Genomic DNA, 22,837 nt, shown 5'->3' on the forward strand with positions numbered 1-22,837 from the left:
CCATTGGATTGGCCTGTGGCCATGTCTGTGGGGCATTTTCTTGATTGTTGAGTGATGTGGGAGGGCTCTGCCCCCACCCACTGTGGGCAGTGCCACCCCTGGGCAGGTGATATAAGACAGCAGGCTGAAGGCTGGACATGGTGGCACACACCTTTAATCCCAGCACTCAAGAGGCAGAGGCAGGAGGATCTCTGTGAATTCAAGGCCAGCCTGGTCTATGTAGTGAGTTCATAGTGAAGGCAGCTAGGGCTACAGGGAGACCCTGTCTCAAAAAGACCAAAGAAAGAAAGCTGAGCACAGGCCGGAGGAGCAAGCCAGTAAGCAGCGTTCCTCTATGGTCTGTGTTCCAGGTTCCTGCCGAGTGCCTGCCTTGACTTCCCTTGATGGTTTTGGTCAGTGTTTTTGTCACAACTGAAAACAAACCAAGACATCTGGGCTGAAATGTGGGTGGGCAAATATATCTCGTCTTTTATGGTTGTGAGCCCAAGCCTTTAACGGTTGAGCCAGCTCTCCAGCCCGGGCAAACATATCTCAATAGGGAGAAAGCTGAATCTGGCTCTCTGTAGTTTGGCCTGTTCTTTTCTTTCAAGATTTTTATTTTCTATGTATGTATTGAGTGTCTGCATGTATGTTTGTGAACCAATCATGTTCTTGGTGCATAGAAGAGGGCATAAGATCCCTTGTGGGTGACTGGAATTGAACCCAGGTCATCTGCAAAAGCAGCAAATACTTTTAACTGCTGAGACATCTCTCCAGGCCCTGTTCTTTAGAGGCTTTGAAGTTGATCCTGATTTCCTGTCTCATCCAGTCATTTCCAACCCCCCTCCTGTATCCTAAATTAGGAGAGCATATACCATCTATCTCTTGAGAATTCAGGCCACCGTGGGGACCTGGAGAAGCAGCACAGGAGTGTGTGTGAACGGCAGAGAGGAGTGTTCTCATGGACACTGGGGGATATGTGAATGCCCTGGGGAGTTGCTGTGACCCTGAGTCTGTTCATAGAGCAACTAGTGTTAGGGAGAGAAAAGAAGGATATCAGCTGCTAGACAAATTTCCAGTGCTGAAAAGATCCCTTTGGGGAACACGTGCGCGCGCGTGCACACGCGCACACACACACACACACACACACACACACACACACACGAACACACAGACACAGAGGCTGAGAGTAATGCCTGTGTGCATTACACACACACACACACACACACACACACACACACACACACACACAGTGCATCCTGATCTGTCCCATTGGCTTAGCAAGAGCCTTTTCTTCTTGGTCAAGGAGGCCAGAATATTAATCTAGAAAGGGTTTCAACTTGGCCAGCCCCCTGAGCCAGCCAGACTTAGGACAGATGATGACACCACCATTTACTAGCTGTGTATCCTTGGACAAGTCATTTGGCTTCTCTGAAGCTCAGTTTCTGTCATCTGTTGACAGGTCTGAACTACAAATACCTGGTACAGAATGGCACTAGCTTCAGATCATTGGGTCATGGTCATGAAACCTGAGTAAGCAATCATCTCAGTTGTCTCAAATTTCTGGATAAAATTCCCTGATCCAGGAGCTGGAGATCTCAGCAGATAAGAGCACTGGCTGCTCTTTCAGAGGACCTGAGTTCGGTTCCCAGCACCCACATGATGGCTAACCATCTATAACTCCAATTCCAGGGGACCTGATGCCATCTTTTGGCCTCCTTGGGCACTGCACACGTATGGAGCACTTGCATACATGCAGGCAAAGCACTCATGCACATAAATTTTTAAAAACCTCCCTGATCCAGAGGCACTCCCCCACATGCATACACACAGAGGCTGAACTTTGGGCTTCCCACTTGCTAGGCAAATACCACTGAGGTATACGCCTCAGCCCCCTTTTATTTAATATTTTTTGAGACAGAGCTCTGGTTGGCCTGGAATTCATTATGCAGACTGGGTTAGCCTTGAGCTCACAGAGATCCACCTGCCTCTGCCTCCCGAGTACTGGGGTTAAAGGTGTCACCAGGCCTGTCCAGAAGACAAAGACCAGAAAGCCTGTCTCTTACAACTGTGGTATTTTACTTACTTCTGACATTGCTCATAAGAATATTTCAGAGAGCTTAATGTGGGAAGGACCCAGGAGCTCTATCTTTGCTTCTTTCAGATCTCTACCAGCAGCCACACGTGTGCAGGGGAAATGGGTTCCCATCAGTTAAGGGCGCTCTTACATCTGTATAACCTTACTTTCTACCATCTGGAGCTCAGCAGATGGGGGGTTAAGACTGATGCTGTGTTCTCTCTCCTCCCCTCTTTCTTGACTTCAAAGTCTCCATAAAGCCCAAGTCACTGCTTCTCTGACCCCATAGTGACAGCTCCGGCATCAGCTCTTGACTGAATCAAAGAAGCAGATGCTGAGTCCTGGCCCAGCTGCTACTCTCCATTTTCTAGCCATCTCTCTTAGGGTAAGCATAGGCACACTGAAGATCCATGGGCCACCAAGAAGAGTTGACTCAGGCAGAGTATTTGTCTTGTGCTTGGACTTAGAAGGCATCCTGCTGGCAGAATTGGTCCTGAGGACTAGGATTCTATCTAGCTTCTGAATAAACATTTACAAGGTTCACAAGCAGATCAGTAGAGGTTTCAGGATAGGACAGATGTAGCAGGGTGGGGACCAGCTAGATGACCAGGATTTGTTCTTTTAGTATTAGGGTGCAAAATCTATCATCTCATTTCAATCTGCCTCGTGTTTTGGTAAATGGTGCTCTGTCTGTCTGGATTGGCTTTGGCTCCCCAGGGCCAGATCTTGCTCTGGAGCTCCCTTAGGAACAACTGTCAACAGATCCAAGACCAAAGGAGGCCCCAAGTTCCAAGGACTGTTCTTCCCAGTTCCCTCCATGGATTTTTCCAGCTGTTTTTCTTGGAACAAGGACTACACCCATAGGGTTACAAATAGAGAGCAGGAAGCAGAGAACAGTAAAGTCAGAATGAACTAGGGAAGAGGCGGATGTCAGGGTGGACATGAAGAAAGTGGCCACTAGTGGCCCAGATTCCTGAGACAGGACACCTGGGAGAGACATCTTTCCAAGTGGAGGCTGTGCTGAGCAATGGTAAGAGGGTCCTAGCAGCTAACCTTTTTTTTTTCCTCCCCCCACTCTAGACTGAAAATTAGTTTTTATTTTGAGCTGCCTTCTTCCAGGGCTGTGCTGAAGCCTAGGTAGCCCCAGCTGCTAACATCTGGATCCAGGATCATGTCTGCTAACAAGGGCTGGTGGGAGCCACCTGAAGGTGAAGACAACCTGTCTGAAAGGTTCCTAAGGAAGACCAGGGAGTCTCCACTGGTTCCTATAGGTGAGTGGAGGAAGAGAAGTGGGATGGAGGCCTCTCAGTGAGCTCATCTCTTTATTGCAACTTGGGATTGCCCCAGAATTTCCCTTAAGGGCCCTAGAGTAGGAAAATGCCTATAACTAAGAGGTAGGTGCCAAGAGCGGTTGGAGAAGCTAAGGTAGGGGTGTAGTCATGATAGACTATCAGAATATGGGGAAGGGGCATCATTAGAGGCTCACAGGCCCTTTGAAAACACCACCAAGGGCAAACAGTTCAATATCCAAATGCTTGGTGCATGAAAAGCTGCCTATCCAGGTGTCCAACATACTCTGCCAAGAGAGGTATCACTCACTAGGCAGGGGCAGCCTGGGATGGACATAGGCCCAGAGATCCCATTCTTTGTCCACAGGTGTAGGAGGTTGCCTGGTGGTGGCAGCCTATAGGATTTACCGGCTGAAGGCTCGAGGTTCTACCAAGTTGTCCATACATCTGATCCACACCCGAGTGGCAGCGCAGGCTTGTGCTGTGGGTGCCATTATGCTCGGTAAGCAGCTTGGTAGGGGGAGAGGGTGTACAGGGAGAACAAGGACAAAACTGACCGGGCAGCCTGTGATCCTCAATTAAAGGGAGTTATGAATCAAGTCCCTGTTCCCCATACTAGCATTCATATCAGTTCCTTCATGAACCCCCCCAGTGAGGCCTGTTCAAGGTTCCCCACTGGTTACCTGTCCCTGGCTGATGGGATAGCCACAGCCTATTTATGAGTTTGCCCCAGAGATGAGAACAATCACAGAGCAGAATGTAAGCTGGATTTCTCATCCTCTCTGAATCAAGAAGTTGCTACTTGCTAGCTGTGACTGTGGCCAGTCCCTTTCACTGAGCCTGTTTCTCCATGAATAACATAACTATCTCTGACTAGCCCACTTGACAGAATATGTCAAAATGCTTGGGAACTGTCTACTCAGTTGCTCCCTCCAGGCTGTGTGCTTGGATACTTGGAGCAGCTGCTGGGACCTGGGGCAGAAAGATGAGCAGGGAAGCGGAGTTCTCAAGGGAAAGGCTCAAAGGAGCCTTTGGGACACCTGGGAGAATCAGGGAGGAAGAGTGTAGGGATCAGATGCCAAGGGGCATGTCTCCTCCCTTGTGCAGGTGCTGTGTACACAATGTACAAAGATTACATCAAGAGGACATCACAGGATGCTGAGAAGTAGAACTCCTGGGGTAGCAGGGCAGCCCATCCCCCATCTGTCTCCCCAATGTGCCTAATAAAGCCATGCTGAGGAAAGTCAAGTGTCTTGCTCAAGGGCAGAGCACAGAAAGGGAACTGTGGTGGCTGGTGGGAGGACCCAATATAACGTATGCTAACTAAAAGGTTCTGGCCCCTAACTCAAGAGTCAGAAAGATACAAGGTATAGCAGTCTCTTGGGAGGAGAACTGACCTTGGATCCCAGGGTCCCAGCAACTCCTATACCACCTCAGGTCCACTGAGAAGCAGCCTGGGTGGGAGTGTGGGGGGTAGGGAAGGGAACCTGAGGCTCATGGGAACACCAAATCAGACATAGGCATTCTTTCCACCACAGGCTGCTTCCCTGGAGACCCAGGCAGGAAGGAGGCTACAGCTGGGAGCAGAGGCAGTGATGCCTCATGGGAGATCACATACCCAGAATATAAGTGCTCAGATTAGACAGGCTGTAGGGGGTGGGGGAATGAGGGGGATGGAAAGAAAGCAGACCAAGGCATAGGTCAGAATGTTCTGTTCATTTACAAACCATGGCTAAGGCTGAACTTTAAGAAATAAAATTCCATGTAAATCCTGAGGACAGGCCCCTTGGGGTTAAACATTTTCATGCTGTTCTCATTCTTTTTTCCCTGGGTCCAAGCTTCTCTCTGTTCCTTGGGAATGGAGCCAGACAGAGGCCACAGAAGGAACCAGGAGGCCAGACACCCCTTCCTCACTGAGTTGGAGGCTCTTGGGTTGTTCAAGATGGCACCACAGCAGTTCCCAGATACAGCATGAAAGCCCAATCACATGGGTCCCAGCGAGTCCAGGGCTGTAGTCTACACAGAGAGCAGGAGTTGCCAGCCCTCTGCATTCACATGGGGTAATTGAGCACAACATCCTGTTTGGCAAGCTCCAGCAACATAGGATCATCGAAGAACTTGCTGATGCTCACATCTTCACTCAGGCCCTGTGGACAACAGGGGTCAAATGCAAGGGTGACCTCCATGTGAGGGGGTACTAACTGGGAGGCATCTAAGACCTGTGCTTGATGGGAAAGAAGGCTGGTGCAGACTAGTGGTGCTGTGCCTTGAGGGTACTGTTAGTTCCCTTTGGGCCCTAGATCTGGTTGCCTGAGGAATACAGAGTATAGTGTTCCAAACAGTAGTAAACTACTTTTAGGAAAAGGATCCAAAAAAAGAAATGAAAACACCAATGCCTGTGGAGACCATGAGGGTTGAGGGATGGCAATGCCTGTAAGGACACCTACCTTCCTCCGTCGTGTTTTGATCATGAACTCCCGGGCCAGGTGAGGAGCTGGCTGTGGCTCCAAGGGGCGGATGACAATGCTCTTGTCCAAAGGATCACCAGGGACAATCTGAAAGGCCAAGAGGTTTAAGGCAGTTCAAACAGCTTCCCTGAGGATTCAGGCCCAGATGCAGGACTCTTCTCTAGGATGTTGGAACATCTCTCTTAGGGGTATGGAAGGGTAACTGGCCAGAAATAGGTCAGTCTTACCGTAGAAGGCCAAAAGGTTTCCTCACCTGCCAATGGTGGAAGACAGATAGAGAAAAGGCCTGTCCCTGAGTATGAGTGCGGAGATCAGTCTCAAAGCCGAAAGAGTCGATGGCTGGAATGAAAGCTTTGATGGTGTACAGAGGGGAGCCTGGGATGGGTGCATCCTGAGTCACATGCCCCCTGAGAAAAACAAAAAGTTGAGGTCCTAGTTGTATACAGGCCAAAAGGCAAGGAGCAATGTGGCTTCTGCAGCTCCTCCATGTATACTAGCCCAGCTAACATCAAAGAACTGTAACAGGTTCTACAAAGAGAATGGGCTTGGGGCTCTAAGAAGACACAGAAGCAGTCACCTCTGGGCAGGAGACAACGGTATGGACACTGATACAATGGGACTTCACCAACAGCCCCACTACAGCTTTGCAGTAGCACTTGCCCCAGGAGCTAAGGAGATACCTCAACTATCACTGTGGTAAAGCTAGGACTTAGTTCTCTCCTACTTCCTGTGGAAAACAAGCTCAGTTGGCTTTTGGAGTGGAGGGTAGGAAGGCTAAGCCACTTCCCCACCCCCAGCAGCCAAGGAGATTCTTGTTCTCAGAATCCTAATACCCTGGGCTACTCACCTGCGCCTAGCCAGGACAGTGTAAACAGCAGACACACAATCTGCAGGGGCCTGGACCTCTACAAAGTAGTAAGGCTCCATCAGACGAGGTGTGGCCTGCAAACAGAATGAGAAAGGGCTATGCTATGGCAAGGTTGAAGAATGAGAATAAAGGGTCTCCAGACCTTTTGGGTCCTTCTGTGGCTTCTGCCTGGTCCTCCCCTTAATCTGTCGAGGAAAGACCAGTCCCAACAACTCAACTCTTACCATGAGGAAGGCAGAGTAGACTACCCTCCTGGCTGTTGGGATGATCTGGCCACCTCCCCGGTGGAGGGGCTCCTGGGCAACCACTGCGTCCAGGATCTTAAACTTGACATTCCGAATCACTGAAAAGGAGACAGGAGAACTGAGTGAAGAGAGCTGGGGCGAGTCACAGGGCCACGATAGAGCAGCAGAGTACCTTGCCACCACAGAAGATATGGCACAAAAGTCACACCAGAGGTGGCTGTCCTAATCAGATCAGCAAGGCCAGTAGCAAAGAGATCAGCAGTTAAACATGTTCTTAGCATTTACTTCAGGCCATGCTCTGAGGTGGAACTTTCCTACAATCTTATGTGTTACCTCTAAAGATTTTTTTGGGGGGTGGAGGGCAATTATAACTATGCTCTAGAAATTGCACATCTAGCCGGTCCAACCTGGGTCAATAAACCACTCTAATCATCATTCTTGTAGTATTTCTCTTAACACAGCCAAAGATTCAACTTAGGAATCGAGAGTGAATGTCAGTGTAGAAATGACTTCATTTCAAGTTGAACCTAATGATGGCACTGCGAAAGGGAGGGAGCAGAGAGGAAGGAGGCTGGCCTAAGACTGGGATAACCCAGTGCATCCCAAGTTTCTTCTGCTGGGTCTGAAAGATAAGGAACTTATCCTCACTTCATGACCTCATGTAGCTGGATGCAAGGGCCCTGGGAATGGGGCTGGGAGGTGCCACTGGACTTACACTCATCACAGAGGGGCCCCTCCCTGGTTCCCCACTGGAAACCTTGAACGATGCTGTCCTTCACTGAGCCGAGGAGAGCCTTGTCCACCTGCGCAGAAACATGAGGGCCCCTTAGCAGTCCCCTGGAAATAGCTAACAGGTTTGGAGGGAGGAGAAAAGAAGTGGGGCTGTGAGGGGCCACTCTATCACCAGGGGACACAAAAAGTCTTTGGAGAAAAGAGTATTTTGTAGGTTCTTCACTCAAGGGCTAACACACTGCTACATGGCTCCCACTGGTTCACTCTACCTCCGAAGGCAACGTATCATCCACCAGGATGTTGGGGCCTGTGGCATCAGGGCCAAAGGCCCAGATAGAACGGGCAGCTAGCAGATCCCAGTCGTACTTGGTTTGGAAGAATTCTCCCAGCTTCTTCCTGGGGAAAAGAAGAGAAACTGGCTCCTGGGGCCATGGATCTTCCCTTTCTGGGGGACAATGACCTCACTCTACACATACCACCTCCAGGACAACAGCAAAGGGGCTACATGCTTCCCAGGAGGATGTGTGGTATTACACACCAGGCAAAGAAGCTGTAGTGTTAGCCCTGGAAGCAGAGCCTGTTCTAACCTGTTCCAGGTGATCTGGACCACTTCGTTCTCTATGTCCTCAGCAAGGCCCTTCTCAAGAGGCTCAGCGATCATGGTGATCTTGTTCCTGGGTCAGAAAGAACAAGGGCAGTGAGGAGGGGTCACAGGATGAGCAGAGGCATTCCTAAGGATGACAAAGTGGACAGCCAAACAGTGACAGCAGTGGGAGTCCTGGGAGACAGCACGGGGCTCACCTTGTTTTCTTTTCTGTCTGCTCTTTCTTAAAAAGCAAGGCTGGGAGTACAACTCAGTAGCAGAACAGGAGCTTAGCACGTGGGGGTTTCACCCCCAGCACCAATAAACAAATAAAAAGAACTAACACTGAAGCTGGGCATAGTGGCTCATGCCTGCATACTTAGGAGGTTGAAACAGGAAGAACTGACACAATTCTATTTAGTGAGTTTTAGGCCATCTTGGGCTACAGAGACAGACCTTGCCTCAAAAGCAAAGCAAAACACAAACAAAGACACTTGAGATTTTGAACAAAGTTTTCAATGGTGACATGGTAGAGGAGAAATGGCAATTACAAAACTTGGGAATATCCAAGGCAAGGAATTCCACAACAAAAGTGTTCAAAGCAGTAAGGGATGAGGGGCTGGGGTCAACTCAAGCATCCTAAGCAGCAGCTACCCAAGTCCATCTCAAGAGGTCTCTACAGCTACAGTTGCTGTGTTGCGGGGAGTGGGGCTGAGTGTGGAAGAGAATGCCCTTGAGGCTGTCCATCCTAGGGACACTGTACTCCCAGCTTAAGTCTTTTTCTTTCTTTCTTTTTTTTTCCCCGCCTGAGGCAGGGTCTTACTATGCAGCCCTAGGTAGCCTGGAACTTGCTAAGTAGACCAGGTTGGCCTTGAACTTTCTACAATTCTCATGTCTCTGCCTCCCAAGCACTGAGATTACAAGCATGCACTACCATATCTAGTGGGATTTAAAAAAAATATTATTTTTATTTTATGTATATGAATGTATTGCCTGCATATATGTAAGTTCACTGTGTTCATGCAATGCCTGCAGAGGTCAGAAGAGGGCAATAGATTCCCCTGGAACTGGAGTTACAGTTATTAGCTACCATGTCAGTACTGGGAACTGAACCTGGGTCCTCAGCAAGAGTAGCCAGTGCTCTTAATTGCTGAGCCATCTCTCCAACCCGTGGTTGGGCTAGAACTCTCTATGTAGACCAGGCTGGCCTCAAACTGTTAAAAGAGCTGCCTGTCTCCGCTTCCCAAGTATTTAGATTAAAGGTGTGTGCTACCATGTCTACATTTTAATTACTATTATTATTTTGAGACAGGATCTTACTATGTAGTCCTGGCTGCCTTGGAACTTGCTCTGTAGACCAGGTTGGCTTTGAACTCAGTGAAATTCAACAGCTGCCTCAACCAGGCCCAGCTTGCCTTTGTTTTTTTGACACAGGGTATTTCCTGTAGCCCCAGATGGCCTAGAACTCACTCTATGTACACCAGGTTGGCCTCTAACTCACACTGACCCACCTACCTCTGCCTCCTAAGTGTTGGGATTAAATGCAAGTGCCACCATGCTCGGCTAGCTTTTCATTTTTTATTTTTTTAAACTTTTGGAAACATCTTTTTTTTTCTTTTTGAGACAGGGTTTTATACTATGCAGCCCTGGATAATTTAGAATTCCCTATGTAGACCAGGTTGGTCTCAAACTCACAGATTTGCCATCTCTGCCTGTTGAATGCTGTGATTACAGGAGTATGCCACCATGCCCAGCGTGGAAATGAGATCTCATGTAGCCCAGGCTGCCCTTAAATTTGTTATGTAGCTGAGGCTGGCCTAAGCTCTTGACCCACTTGCCACTATCTCCTAAGTGCTGGGATTAGAGTCATGTACCAATATAACCAACTTCTTCCTGTGCGTGTATTTGCATGAGCAAAGTGTGTGCATGTCTGTACAGGTGAGAGTCTGATGTTGAGTCTTCCTCAATTGCTGTCCACCCTTCCCTTTTTTTCAAAGATAAGAAAGATACAGTGAGCTCCACCTGGAAAAAAATGTGCATAAGTGTACAAAACAATGGGTTTCACTGCGACATTTTAATTGTATTTTGCTCATATTTGCTTCCTATCCCCTCCCTTGTTCCCCATTCTCTACTTACTTCTTATTGGGTGTTTCAGCAAAGCATTTGAGGGAAGACGTTTCCACTACTGTCTCACAAAATGTGACAACTGGGTCAGCCACCTAGGTAATTAAAAAGAAAAAAATTGAGGCAAAGTTTAATTTTGTTAAAAGGCCAAAGTTCTCCTTAAGGGACCTGTGAAGCACCTAGGGCTCTCCCTCCGCTTTAAGCAGCATGAGTGCACTGCCACAGCAGGTTAAAGAGCTATCCAAACCACCACGGAAAAGCTTTGGCATAGAGAAAGCCCATTCCTCAGTCAAAAGTGTAAGTGGTGGATCAAACTAGGGCTTTAACTATAGTCTTCTAAGAAAGCATCTAACATTCACTGACTAACCCACTGGTGAGCAGCTGTTCCATTCTCAAGCCAAGTGTACAGCTTTTCCCCAGGAAACTCAGCGTCCCCTGGGCACATTTGCGGGAGACTCCAAGAGGAGCCCGAGGACACCTGCCCAGCAGCAGAGGCTTGGAGAAAATGTCTGGACTGGGAGATGGCCAAGCCATACACGTTCAAGGTTCTAGGTCAGGACTTGGCAATGAACCCTGGAGCGCCAGCTCCCAATCTCTGCGACACCATCCACTAGGCCCAGTCATCACAGACTTGGTAGGTCTTTTCCTAATGAAGGACTGTGACTCTGGCCTGAGAGTCTTGACTTTAATTAAGTATGATATTGAGATGACTCAGCGAGCGAGTGGGGCAAATCAATTTTTAAAATCTTCCCTGACAGCCAGCGCGGTGGCGCACGCCTTTAATCCCAGCACTCGGGAGGCAGAGGCAGGCACTCCACTAACAAAGTGCTAGGCAAATGTATACCAACCATTTCTTAAAAACAGAAAGTCAGGCCGGGTGTGGTGGTACATGCCTTTAATCCCAGCACTCGGGAGGCAGAGGCAGGCGGATCCTCTGTGAGTTCGAGGCCAGCCTGGTCTATAGAGTGAGCTCCAGCTGGAGACCCTGTCTCAAAAAAAAAAAAAAAATCTTCCCTGACAAGGAGCAACAGAGAGTGCTTTCTACAGACGAGTCTCTAGTGGGCATTCAGGAGAGTCCTGTGTTTGGCAATTTAGGCCCTCCCTCTGGAGCTGGAAGCTGGACTCCTGGCCAGGCAAGGGGCATTGTTTACCTTGATGTCTATCTCTGAGTACATCTTCCGCAGATCGTGCATCACACAGTCCAGGTAGAGCTCCCCAGTGCCCAGGATCACATGCTCCCCCGACTCTTCCACCTGAAACACAGCAAACCCAACAGTCACAGCCTGCATGCTCTCATGGCAGCCACAGCTGATGCAAATAAAACCATGAGACCAAAGAGGGTGTCACAACACACTACCAGAAACAGTGACTGCTCTAGCTTCTTAAGAAGGTTCAGTGGAAGGCTAGGGTTGTAGCTCAGTGATAGAGCATTTTCTTGGAAAGCTTTGAGGCTTGGGTTCAAAATACATCTTCTTAGCCGGGTGTGGTGGCACACGCCTTTAATCCCAGCACTCAGGAGGCAGAGGCAGGTGGATCTCTGAGTTCAAGGCCAGCCTGGTCTACATAGTGAGTTCCAGGACAGCTGGGGCTACAGGGAGACCCTGTCTCAAAAAGATCACCCCCTCCAAAAAAAAACTATTTTCTTATTGCTAGGGGATTTATTACTCACCGCCCCCCCCAAAAAAAAGAAAGAGAAAGGAAGGGAAAGATGGTGGAAAGAAGGAAGAAAGGAGAAAAACAGAGAAAGAAAAGAAAGGAACTGGGTATGGTACACCAATAATCCCAGCTTTCAGGAGGCAGGAGGATCACCCTGAGCTTGAGGCCAGGCTGATTTACATAGTGATCTCCAGGCCAGAGATTACTACATAGTAAGATTCTGTCCCAAAACAAGGATGCAGAAGAGAGCACCTCCCTAACCAGTAGATCTTCAAGACACCAAGACATAGCAACATAGCTATTGCAAAGGAAGTCACTGACTTGATTCCTACCTTGGCCATTCAGGGTAAACACCATCCTACACCCATAGACACATGCTAGTCCTTTAACCCTCCCTACCTGCTACTCAGAAATACCTTGCTGGTAGGCTCAAGAGTATACAAGGATCAGAGTCACAGTTTTTTGTTTTTTGTTTTTTTTTTCTGGTTTTTTTGAAACAGAGACTCCCTGTAGCCCCACCTGGCCTGGAACTCAAGAGATCCACCTGCCTGACCTCCCGAGTGCTAGGATTAAAGGTGTGTGCTACCACACCCAGCCCACTGTAAAAGACAGGGTTTTATGTAGCCCAGGCTGGCCTCCAATTTGCTATGTGGCTGGGGTTGACTCTGAATTTTGGATTGTCCTGCTTTCACCTCCCAAGTGCTGGGATTACAGGCGACTACCACCATGCCCTTCTTTCCAGAAAATAAATTCAGCTGGGTGTGGTGGTGCATGCCGTTAATCCCAGGCAGAGAGAGGCGGATCTCTGTGAGTTCAAGGCCTAGCTGGTCTACACAGTGAGTTCTAAGCCAGCTGGGGCTACAGGGAGATCCTGTCTGAGAAAGATAAGAAGTAAATAAATAAATAAAATCAATTCAAAATGTGTATCCCTCAAGGAATATATACTGTCTATCTAAAGACATTTGAGGAAGAACACGCACACTGGGGTTTTGTTTGGCCCTCAGATGATAGCAACAGATGGGGATTGTTCCTGAAAGAGGCTGTGAGAAGCAGCAGATCAGGAACACTTGATGAACATCACATCATGGGCAGCACAGAGCAGCTAGCTGGAGCACGGAGGGCTTGGCAGCTGCTGCAGGTCTTGAACATACCTTGGTGGTGAGTGATGGATAGCTCTTGTTGACCTTGCGCAGGCCATCAAGCATCTTGGGTAGCTCTGAGGGGTTGACTGGCTCCACAGCAATCTTGATAACAGATGTGGTATTGAATTTCAAGGGCCGGAAAATCTGAGCCTGAGATTTAAAATACAGACAAGTGAGGGCCTCTGGAGTAGGCAAGAGGGCATAAGCCAAAGACAGGAGCTGAAGACTTGCCTAGAGTCAGACATTCTCCAACTAAGAACCATGGGGTCCAAGCTAAAGGCCCACTCACTTCAGGCATTTTGGCAGAAAGAGGTGGGAAAGACAAGAGGCATACCTCCTAATTCTTAGCATCTGAACTGAACACAGGGAGGGAGAACGCAGCAGTGTGGGAGAGCTAGGAAGCTGAGCCTGTGCTCGGGCCTGGAGCTGGGAAGTGGCAGTGAGCTGGGAACTTGCGGATTTCAATGCTTATTTGCTCACATGACTGTGGTTCCTTGTGCTTAATGTGCCCAATAGCTTAAATCATTCCATTGGCCTCTTCAGAAACACTACCTCCTCATTCCCTCGGGGTTCAGTAATGGTTGCTGTCTTCACAATTGGCTGATCAACACCTTCGATCAGAACCCAGTTGCCAGCAGGAACACGGTTCACCTCAATATGGTACCTGGAATAACAGCCAATAAACAGCCACAGAACTTAGGTAGAGCATTCATTCCATAAAAATGTACAAGCATCTGCTACAAGCCAGGCAGAGAGCCAGGAACAGAGGTGAACAAAACAGAACTGTTCTAGCAGGGGAGAGATGCAATACACAAGCACACACAGGACAAGTGTTACGGAAGGACATACAGAAGGACGTAGTATAAGAAGATGTAACAGAGGGGCTGGAGAGATGGCTCAGCGGTTAAGAGCACTGACTGCTCTTGCAGAGGACCCGGGTTCAATTCCCAGCACCCACATGGCAGCTACAAACCATCCTTAACTCCAGTTCCAGGGGAATCTGAAGCCCTCTTCTGACCTTCAAGGCACTGCATGACACAGGTGCACTCACATACATACAGACGATATACTCACACACGTAAAATAAAAATAATAAAGAAAATATTAAAGAAAAAAGAAGTAACAGAAAAATTTAATTCCAAATGGAGACTCCTGGTAAAAGGCTACTCCCTGAGGTTTATCAAATGGAAGGGGATGCCCAAAGACAGAAACACAATTTCCTGACTTCTATTTTCTTCTGCCTTCCATAAAAGGCTCTGGAGGAAAGGCAAAAGACCACTGGAGAAACACAGCAGACACATCAGGACAGGATTGCTCAGTTTTGCTTGTCAACTGAGATGCCAAACTCAATGACACAAGCAGCCCACAGGCCCAAGCTCAGTTTGATTCAACAGACTGGGATGCTAAGAGATTGAGCAAGACTTTAGTGAAAGAATAGACAGTGGGGGTTTAGAAACTATTGCTTTTGGAAAGAAACATGAAGGGAGTAACTTAAGGAACAGAGAAGAGACTAAAACAGATTAAGATAAGTAAAAATAGAAATCCTAGGGGCTAGAGAGATGGCTCAGCAGCTAAGAGCACCGACTGCTCTTGCAAAGGACCTGGGTTCAATTCCCAGCACCCACATGGTGACTAGCAACTGTCCTTAACTCCAGTTCCAGGAAAATCGATGTCCTCTTCTGACCTCTGCAGGCACTGCACAACTCACGTGCACTTACATGCATGCAGGCAATACATTCATACACAAAAAATAATAATAAAAGATTAAAAAAAAAAAAAAAGAAATCCTACTAAAAATATGTCATTCTAGTTATCCAAAACTCAAAAGGAAGGCTTTTGACATTCCAACAGGAGTGGCCCTTGGGTCCTGGGAACCTTAAGAACTAGAAGTAGGGGGTTGGAGAGATGACTCAGCGGTTAAGAACACTGGTTGTTCTTGCAAAAGACCCAGGTTCGAATCCCAGCACCCACATGGCAGCTAACAACTGTCCGTAACTCCAGTTCCAGGGGATCCATCAGCCTTTTCTGTTCTCCATGGGCATTGTACAACACAGGTACACTTACCTACATGCAAGCAATACACACATACACATAAAAAATAAATAAAATATTAAAAAACAAAACAAAACTAGAAGTCAACAGTTCTGCATCGGGAGGGTTGTCTCATCCTGTACTTTATGAATCAGGTAGCTGTTGTGTTTCCAAGGTGGACCACCCCCTTCCCAGCACCTTGGGATGGCCCTAGGATAGAAGCCAACATGTATCCTTCCGGAGTCTGCTCAGCAGTACCTGGCCACAGAGATCCAAAGGCGGCCCACAGTGCATATCTGGGAGTCTTCCTCATCCTCCAGGGTGTAGTTTTCCCCCAGCACCTTCACAGGTTGCCCAGCATGGATGGTGCCACTTAGGACCCGGCCAAAGGCATGAAACTGAACTCCATCATCTGTGCTGTACATCTTAGTAGTGTGGCACATCAGAGGACCCTGGAGGAAGGAACAGAGAACAGCTTTACCATATACATCCTTGGGGTAAGTACCACCTCCCTTGACAGCAATGATGTGAGCTGTGAGGAAGCAAAATGCAAGGAAGACGTCACCTGGGAAAATTCCAAAACAGACACTACCCCTCCCTCTCTGAAGGAGACACAGACATAGCAAAAAGAAAAAAGAAAATGAGACAACCAAGCCAGATGTGGTGATACACGCCTGTATGCCTAGCATAAGGGAGGCTAAGGCAGGAAAACTGACCAGAGCAGAACAGCCTGGGGTACAGAACAAGAGCTTGTGTCATAAAACACAAAAAGTAAGCCAGGGAGGTGGTTCAGCAGGTAAAGGTGCTCGCCACCAAGCCTGACATCTTGAGTTTGATGCCTGGGACCCATACAGTGGAAGGAGAGAACCAACTCCTACAAGTTGTCTTCTGGCTTCCATATGTGCTCTATGACATATGTGTACGTGTGTGTACTCACAAACACATTAAATAAATGTAATAAAAAAAGAAAAAGAAAAATCAAACAGAACCAATCAACCAAAACCCCCAAAACAAAACAAAATAAAAATTCTTTTTTTGGGGGGGAGGGGGCAAGGTTTAGGATCACAGACTGACAAGCACAACTGACAAAATTACTTGTCTTACGATGTTTTTGATTTCTTTTTGGTGCTTGGGGATTGAATCCTGGGGCCTCAATCCTGCTAAGCACAAGCTCTACCAATGAGCTACACCCCTCGGGGAAAGATAATTCTCAACACCAGGGCTGACAAGATGAGCTGCCATTTGTTGATGCTTTGCTATCTGCCAGGCACCACACTCTACTCCTTCCTCAAACACTACTTCATTTTCATAGCAACCACTCACATATTATCATCCTATTACAGACTCAGCACGAGGGATTCTCCTAAGGTTACCCCAGTACTTCTTGGCAACAATCAGGCTTTGAATTCAGGCCCGATTCTGCTCAAAGGGAGAAGACAAGGAAATGATGGCAAAGAAGGCAATACTCTTGCAACCAAAATCAGTATGTCCATGCAGAAGTGGCACTGGGGGACTTAGTCTCTTACATCAGGGTCACAGTCACTCATGGCCTCGCCAAGGTCGGAGTCCACACCGCCAGTGTAGGTGTGCTCAATCTTGGGCTTCGCGCCCACCTTTGGAGAAGGGATGTGCTGTACACACATGTCCACAAAGCCTACAGAAGGAGAAGAGGAAGCTATTACTACACCATTTCCACACATTTCTTACAGGTTAAGTGGGCAGGAGTCAAAGACACACCCAGGAAGCTAACACTTCCAGGGAAGTCAATTTCCTATGAGGATATAAAAGATTTGGAGTCACATTAATATTAGGAAGTTCCAGAAGTTGGTCTCTGTGGTACATGATTCCTTGAAATCCATCTGACATAAAGTTGAAAATATAACAAACCATGGCCACTGAGATCCATATATTTCCTGATGCACTTACTGAGTACTGACATTAACCTAGATATAGATATGCTTCTTGTCTGTCTGTATTCCTTAGATTTACATAGAATAGTTCCTGGGTAACTAGTGTGCCCACTGAGGAACACTGCATATGTTTCTAGTCAATAAGTTACCCTATTTTCCCAACAGACAGGGTAAGCCATCAAAGAGAGAACACTCATTAGGACACTGGGATTGGTAGTTTTTGTTTTTTAGCAGTATTGGTGCTCAAATCCAGGGTCAACACCTGAGCCACAGCCCTAATCCCAGCTGTGTCTGCTTTGATTGGTGCCCAGCATCTCTGACTGATGGCCAGTCCAGAATGAGCTATTAAAATTAGGAGCCTTGCTAGTACATGCCATCGCCAGCACTTGGGAGGCAGAGGTAGGCAGATCTCTGAGTTCAAGGCCAGCTGGGGCTATAGGGAGACTCTGTCTCAAAAGGACCAAAACAAAACCAAAAAACAGAATGAGCCATTAAAATTAGGAGCCTTGCCAGGCATGGTGGTACACACCTTTAATCCCAGCACTCAGGAGGCAGACAGAGCTCTTAGAAAGTTGAGGCCAGGTCAACCCAGGCTACACAGTGAGATCCTGCCTCAAACACACACACACACACACATACACACAAACAACCCCTACCCCCAAACCTTAAGTCTTTTCTCAGCTAGCCCAGTCTTCTTCCTACTCTAGCACCTGGTTTCTACATAACTAAGATAGGAAAGGAGGTCAAGGGAAAGGAAAACTGGGTGGGTTTTTTTTTTTTTTTTTTTTTTTGGTCTTTTTGAGACAGGGTCTTTGCGTAGCCCCAGCTGGCCTGGAATTAAAGGTGTGCATCATCATGCCTGGCGAAATCTGGGGTTCTTAATCCAAACCCCCTATTAAGAGATTGAATATGAACTGTCCCCCACAGGCCCATGTATTAGTACTTGATCCCCAGGTGGTGGTACTGTTTTGGGAGGCTGCAGAACCTTTAGGAGGAAGTGGGTGGTTGGGGGAACAGGATGAGAGCTATATCCTGGCTCCATTTCCAGTCCAGGCTGTTTTCTGGTCTATCAAGATGTAAGGAGTCCCAGCTACACATTCTCCCCACCATGAACCCCACCAGGATGGACTGTACCCTTTGAAACCTTGAGCCCTGAGTCGTTTCTCTCAGGCATTCTATCAGTGATAAAACTACAACACTTGGCGAGTCCTTGTCTCCACTTTCTTCCCTATTTTTTTTATTATTTTTATTTTATGTGTACGAGTGTATTGCCTGCATGTATTATAGGTGTACCTGCGTTGTGCAGTGCCTACAGAGGTCGTCAAATCCCCTGGAACTAGAGTTACAAATGGTTGTTAGCAGCCATGTGGGTGTTGGGAGTCAAATCCAAGTCCTCTGCAAGAACCAGTGCTCTTAACCACTGCACTATCTCTCCAGCCCCTTTCCCCACTATTTCATACTTCCCGAATGACCCCAGAAATACACCAGAACTCACAACCCACCACCCTATCTTCTTCACTTGTAGCATCCTCCTGATGGGGAAAGCTAATTCCTTTTGGTTCCTAACACAAGACTCAACTAGAGAAAGCAGCTGGGAAAAACCACTGAAGTTTGTTTTAAAGATCTTCACAACTCTGGTCACCACTGCAGATAAAGCTGCAGAGTAAGGCAGATGTTCCAGGACAACCTGTGGTGGGACAAAAGGAGGATGTGGTAGTTGCTGTTTTATTACACAGGGTCTCATGAAACCCAGAGTGGCCTGTGAATTTCTGATCCTCCTGCTGTCCATGTGGGATTATAGGTGTAAGTTACTATGCACAGCTGAGAATGATAATGTTAAGGGCCTTGAGCTATTTATTACCTGTAAACTCGCCAAAGAACTTTTTGCAGACCAGCCGGAGCAGGGGGCGGATGTTCAACTTCAGCTCTTCCTTAGTCAGGTGGATGCCTAGTTCATCCAGGGTCCTTGGCAGACTGGTGTCCACATCACCCACCACCTGTGAGCACACAAGACACCAGGTCAGCTCTGTAGAGTTCCAGTGAGAGAGCACCCTACAGAGGGCGGTAAAGGGAGGTCAAAGGACAATCTGAAGAGCAGTCTTCAACAAGAAGAGCGCTTGGCAAAAACAGTTTGTGTCTATGATACCTAGCCTCAAGCTAGAGTGAAGCTGACATGGTAAAATCTCCACATACCATAAACTAAGCATTCTGCTTGATTACTGTAAGTACTGCCCCCTGGCACCTGACATGCGGCATCATACCCACTTGGGAATCTCTTACCCCTCCTACTTAAAGACTGCCAGATTTAGAGAATCCATATAATGGAAGGAACTAAAAAGGGCAATTAGCAGTCTATCCTGTCAGAACAAGGCCAAACTAAATCATCTTCAGCAGACTCAAGGTCCTTACTAAGGCAGATTCTATACATTTCTTTGATTAATCCATTCCAGTCTGACATGAGATGCTGTTGTTTTTTTTTTCAGCACTGATAAATTTTAATCATTTTGTCATGTTGCTATGTCTTGTTCTTTTGTAGGTTGGAAAGGCCATACACATTGTGTGTACATGTGATTGTGTGTATGGGTATGTCCACTAGACAAAGTGCTTATCAAACACCTGCATATTTTATTACTGTCTTTGACAAAAGGTCTGCATGAAAACAGTTATTTTTTACCCTTTAGTTCTGAACTTTAGCAAAAATTCGTATAAACATGTTACATTCTATTTCTTGAAGCATCTCAAAAGTTTAATCACATCCTTATGAATCCCTCCCTCCCTTTCTTCTTTCCTCCTCTCCGCTCCTTCCCACCCTCTTTTGTTCTTTCTGGGGGAGCAAACCTAGGGGTTTGCACATGCTAGGCAAGTTATACCCATTCCTGGCCCTGTTCTTTTATTTTAAGACAGGGTCTCACCAAGTTGCCAGGCTGTCTTTGAACTCACTCTGTAACCCAGACGGGCCTTTTACCTCTTGCTTCAGCATCTCCAGTACCTACAACTCTACCTTTAATCATTTCTGATGCATTCTTTCAATCTGACAAACATCATATGCATAAATAACCAGAATAGTTATTACACAATACATACAACCATTCTTTTTAAAAAATATTAGCTGCTGTTTGAGATGGGTTCTCACCATGTACAAGTTGGTTTCAAATTCATGGGCTAAAGTGATCTTCCTGTCTCAGCCTCCCTAGTAGCTTGAGACTGACTACAGGTATGTACCATCATGCCCAACAATTGCCATTCATTTTTTGTGTTTTGGGATTTTTTTTTTTTTTCTTTGAACACGGTCTCCCTGTAGCCCCAGCTGGTCTGGAACTTGCTATGTAGACCTATCTCATAAAGATCTGCCTCCTAAATACTGGGATTAAAGGCCGGTGCTACTACACTTGGCTTCAACATTTTTAATAACATAATCAGGAGGACTTTCACTACTATTACCTGCAAGTTAGATTTCCATACCTGATTAGTTCTTAACTGCCAGTGAATAGCCACACACTTTTCCTAGATTGTGCCTTTCCTTTTGTACCTTCCTGCTTTCCTTACTTTTACAGCAATATTGACAGAGAAATATTAATCTCCATTCAAAAGGTAATTGAATTTTTTTTTAAATTTATGTGTACGTGTGTGCCTGCATGAATTTCTGTACAACCAATGTGTGCAGGTGCCTGCAGACTCCAGAAGAGGGCATCAGATTCTATGGAACTGGAGTCACAGGCAGTTGTGAGCCCGGTGATGTGGGTTTTTGGGACCAACCTAGGTTCTCTGCAAGAGAAGTAATGCTTTTACTTGTCGAACCATCCCTTCAGCCCCCTTGTTTTTTGAGGCAGGGTATCAAGTAGTCAAGGCAAGCCTCTAACTCACTATGTGGCCAATAATGACCTTGAACTCCTCATCCTCATGCCTCCACCTCTCAAATGCTGGACTTATGGGCATATGCCACCATACCTAGTTTTATGTGGTGCTAGGGATTTAACACAAGGTTTTGTGCATGATAGGCAAGCACTATCAACTGAGCGACACCCCAGCCTCCAAAAGATTCTTAATAAACAACTGATGAGGGGGCTGGGGACATAGCTTAGTGGGTAAAGTGCCTGCTGTGTGAGCATGAGGCCCTCAGTTTAGATCAGGACCCACATAAAAAGTTGGGCAAGGCAGTGTGCACCTCTAATTCTAGCACTGGGAGGTGAAGAAAGCAGGATCTCAGGGGCTAACTGGCTAACCAATAGTCAACTGGTAAGCTCCAAGTTCAGTGAACGACCCTGTCTCAAAACATAAGGTGGGAAATCATAGAGGAAGACACTTGACCTCCATATGCGCACATACACACACACACACTACATACAAAAACCTAAAACTGATAACTAAACACTAACAGAGAAGGGTTAAGGCAGAGGAGAGTTCAAGCTCACCAGTTTTCCTACCTTGTATTTAGAAAAGCAGATCTGAACCAGGTGTTCCCACACTCACCTGAGCGAGGATTTTATAAAGGGGTTCCAAGATAAACTCCACAAAGCTCCTCTGTGAGCTGCTAGTTGGGGCCTTTTTTGTGAACTTTCGCCTAACAAGAAAAAGGAAAGTTGTGAGTGACCTAGGAGGGAGAAGACAGTGTAACTGACCCCAAGGGTGCATTGCCTAAATTCTGAATTGGAGTAGGAGCCAAACAGTGGGAAGACCACAGTTTCCAATGATACCAACCACTCAGGTGGCAGAAAGACAGCAGTTCCGGTGTAAGAGAAAAAATGGTTTTAACTTTTTGAGATAGGGTCTCCCTGTAGCCCCAGCTGTCCTGGAACTCACTATGTAGACCAGGTTGGCCTTGAACTCACAGAGATCCACCTGCCTCTGTCTTCCAAGTGCTGGGATTAAAGGATATGCCATCATACTTGGCCCAGAGACTCTTTATGTATTTTACTTACTGGGGAAATAGATCCTCAGTCCACAGGTCACACTCCATATTCTACTTACGTCTTAGGATTGAAGTAGATGTCACCCCAGAGTCTTTTAGCAAATTCCTGGTAATTAATGTCACCTATAGAAGAAGCACACACAACTATAATCTGTCTAGAGCAGTGCAGTTCAAAGTTCTCTTTTAGGTGCTGCAAGTGGTTTGTAGCTGAAGAATTCTAGCACCTTCCTTTCTAAGGTCTTGACATCTTCTAATGAGGTGGTCAGACAGGGACACTGGGCATAAAGGACAGGACTGGCTCAAAGTAGACAAGGTCATGCTGGAGCCCAAAGGAGAACCAAGGCATCTCCCCAACAGCAAGGGACTGTGGCCCATGAGGAAGGATGAGCTATGGACAAGAGCATGCTGTGTCCCTTCCTGATGGAGCAGGTTCGGCTGCTTGTCTGTCTACACTGACACCCATCCTTTCTGCAAGTGGAACTTAATGGTCCCTTCCTTTCTCATCCACCTAGTGTCAGTATGAGGCTTCACCAAGCCCTAAGCCTCTGGCAGGCAGTCTAATGAAAAAATGTCTCATCTTTTACCAATTAATGTTTTCAATCCAACTGTAATGAGAAACCAGGTAAGACCAAACCTGTGGCTTATCTGGTTTTTGTTTTTGTTTTTTTTATTTTTGTCAAGTTGCTTAATGAAGCAACTGTGGCTTTTAAAATTCAAGCTCTTCTGAGCCTGGGCTGGAAACATAACTTACTGATAGAGTAATAGAACGCTTGTCTAGCATGCATGAGCCCACAAATCCAATCCCCAGCCTTTCAAAAACACAA

General features: G+C 47.0%; 2 protein-coding genes across 4 annotated transcripts in view; one reads left to right on the plus strand and one right to left on the minus strand.

Annotated features, from left to right (window-relative positions):
• Window positions 1-2,357: 2,357 nt before the first annotated feature.
• Window positions 2,358-4,588, plus strand: Higd1b (HIG1 hypoxia inducible domain family member 1B). Of its 2 annotated transcripts, none has more exons than XM_017799437.2 (4): window positions 2,358-2,441; window positions 3,137-3,327; window positions 3,713-3,847; window positions 4,453-4,588. In XM_017799437.2, the coding sequence occupies exons 2-4, from the start codon at window positions 3,228-3,230 to the stop codon at window positions 4,512-4,514; spliced, it is 297 nt and encodes a 98-aa protein (XP_017654926.1). In that variant the 5' UTR covers window positions 2,358-2,441; window positions 3,137-3,227; the 3' UTR covers window positions 4,515-4,588. The 2 variants fall into 2 exon arrangements, with proteins under 2 accessions (XP_017654926.1, XP_008836432.1); XM_008838210.3 differs by lacking the exon at window positions 2,358-2,441 and adding an exon at window positions 2,894-3,086 and having other exon boundaries at window positions 3,176-3,327.
• A 454-nt stretch (window positions 4,589-5,042) lies between these two features.
• Eftud2 (elongation factor Tu GTP binding domain containing 2) overlaps window positions 5,043-22,837 on the minus strand; it is a 50,037-nt gene continuing 32,242 nt past the window's right edge. Inside the window, exons 11-27 of one of the 2 annotated variants that reach the window (XM_029566020.1) lie at window positions 22,073-22,136; window positions 21,575-21,665; window positions 18,966-19,101; window positions 16,721-16,848; window positions 15,453-15,646; window positions 13,716-13,827; window positions 13,173-13,313; window positions 11,517-11,618; window positions 10,378-10,460; window positions 8,246-8,332; window positions 7,928-8,054; window positions 7,642-7,729; window positions 6,906-7,024; window positions 6,661-6,755; window positions 6,067-6,220; window positions 5,793-5,900; window positions 5,043-5,492 (exon numbers count right to left, since the gene is read on the minus strand). In XM_029566020.1, the coding sequence (XP_029421880.1) occupies window positions 5,397-5,492; window positions 5,793-5,900; window positions 6,067-6,220; window positions 6,661-6,755; window positions 6,906-7,024; window positions 7,642-7,729; window positions 7,928-8,054; window positions 8,246-8,332; window positions 10,378-10,460; window positions 11,517-11,618; window positions 13,173-13,313; window positions 13,716-13,827; window positions 15,453-15,646; window positions 16,721-16,848; window positions 18,966-19,101; window positions 21,575-21,665; window positions 22,073-22,136 (1,925 nt within the window). In that variant the 3' untranslated portion in view covers window positions 5,043-5,396. The remainder of the gene's footprint in view (window positions 5,493-5,792; window positions 5,901-6,066; window positions 6,221-6,660; window positions 6,756-6,905; window positions 7,025-7,641; window positions 7,730-7,927; window positions 8,055-8,245; window positions 8,333-10,377; window positions 10,461-11,516; window positions 11,619-13,172; window positions 13,314-13,715; window positions 13,828-15,452; window positions 15,647-16,720; window positions 16,849-18,965; window positions 19,102-21,574; window positions 21,666-22,072; window positions 22,137-22,837) is intronic. The other variant, XM_008838211.2, reaches the window with a different exon arrangement.

The sequence above is a fragment of the Nannospalax galili genome, unplaced genomic scaffold, assembly GCF_000622305.1.
Source record: "Nannospalax galili isolate Female #2095 unplaced genomic scaffold, S.galili_v1.0 scaffold95, whole genome shotgun sequence".
In the NCBI taxonomy this organism is placed as follows: Eukaryota; Metazoa; Chordata; class Mammalia; order Rodentia; family Spalacidae; genus Nannospalax; species Nannospalax galili.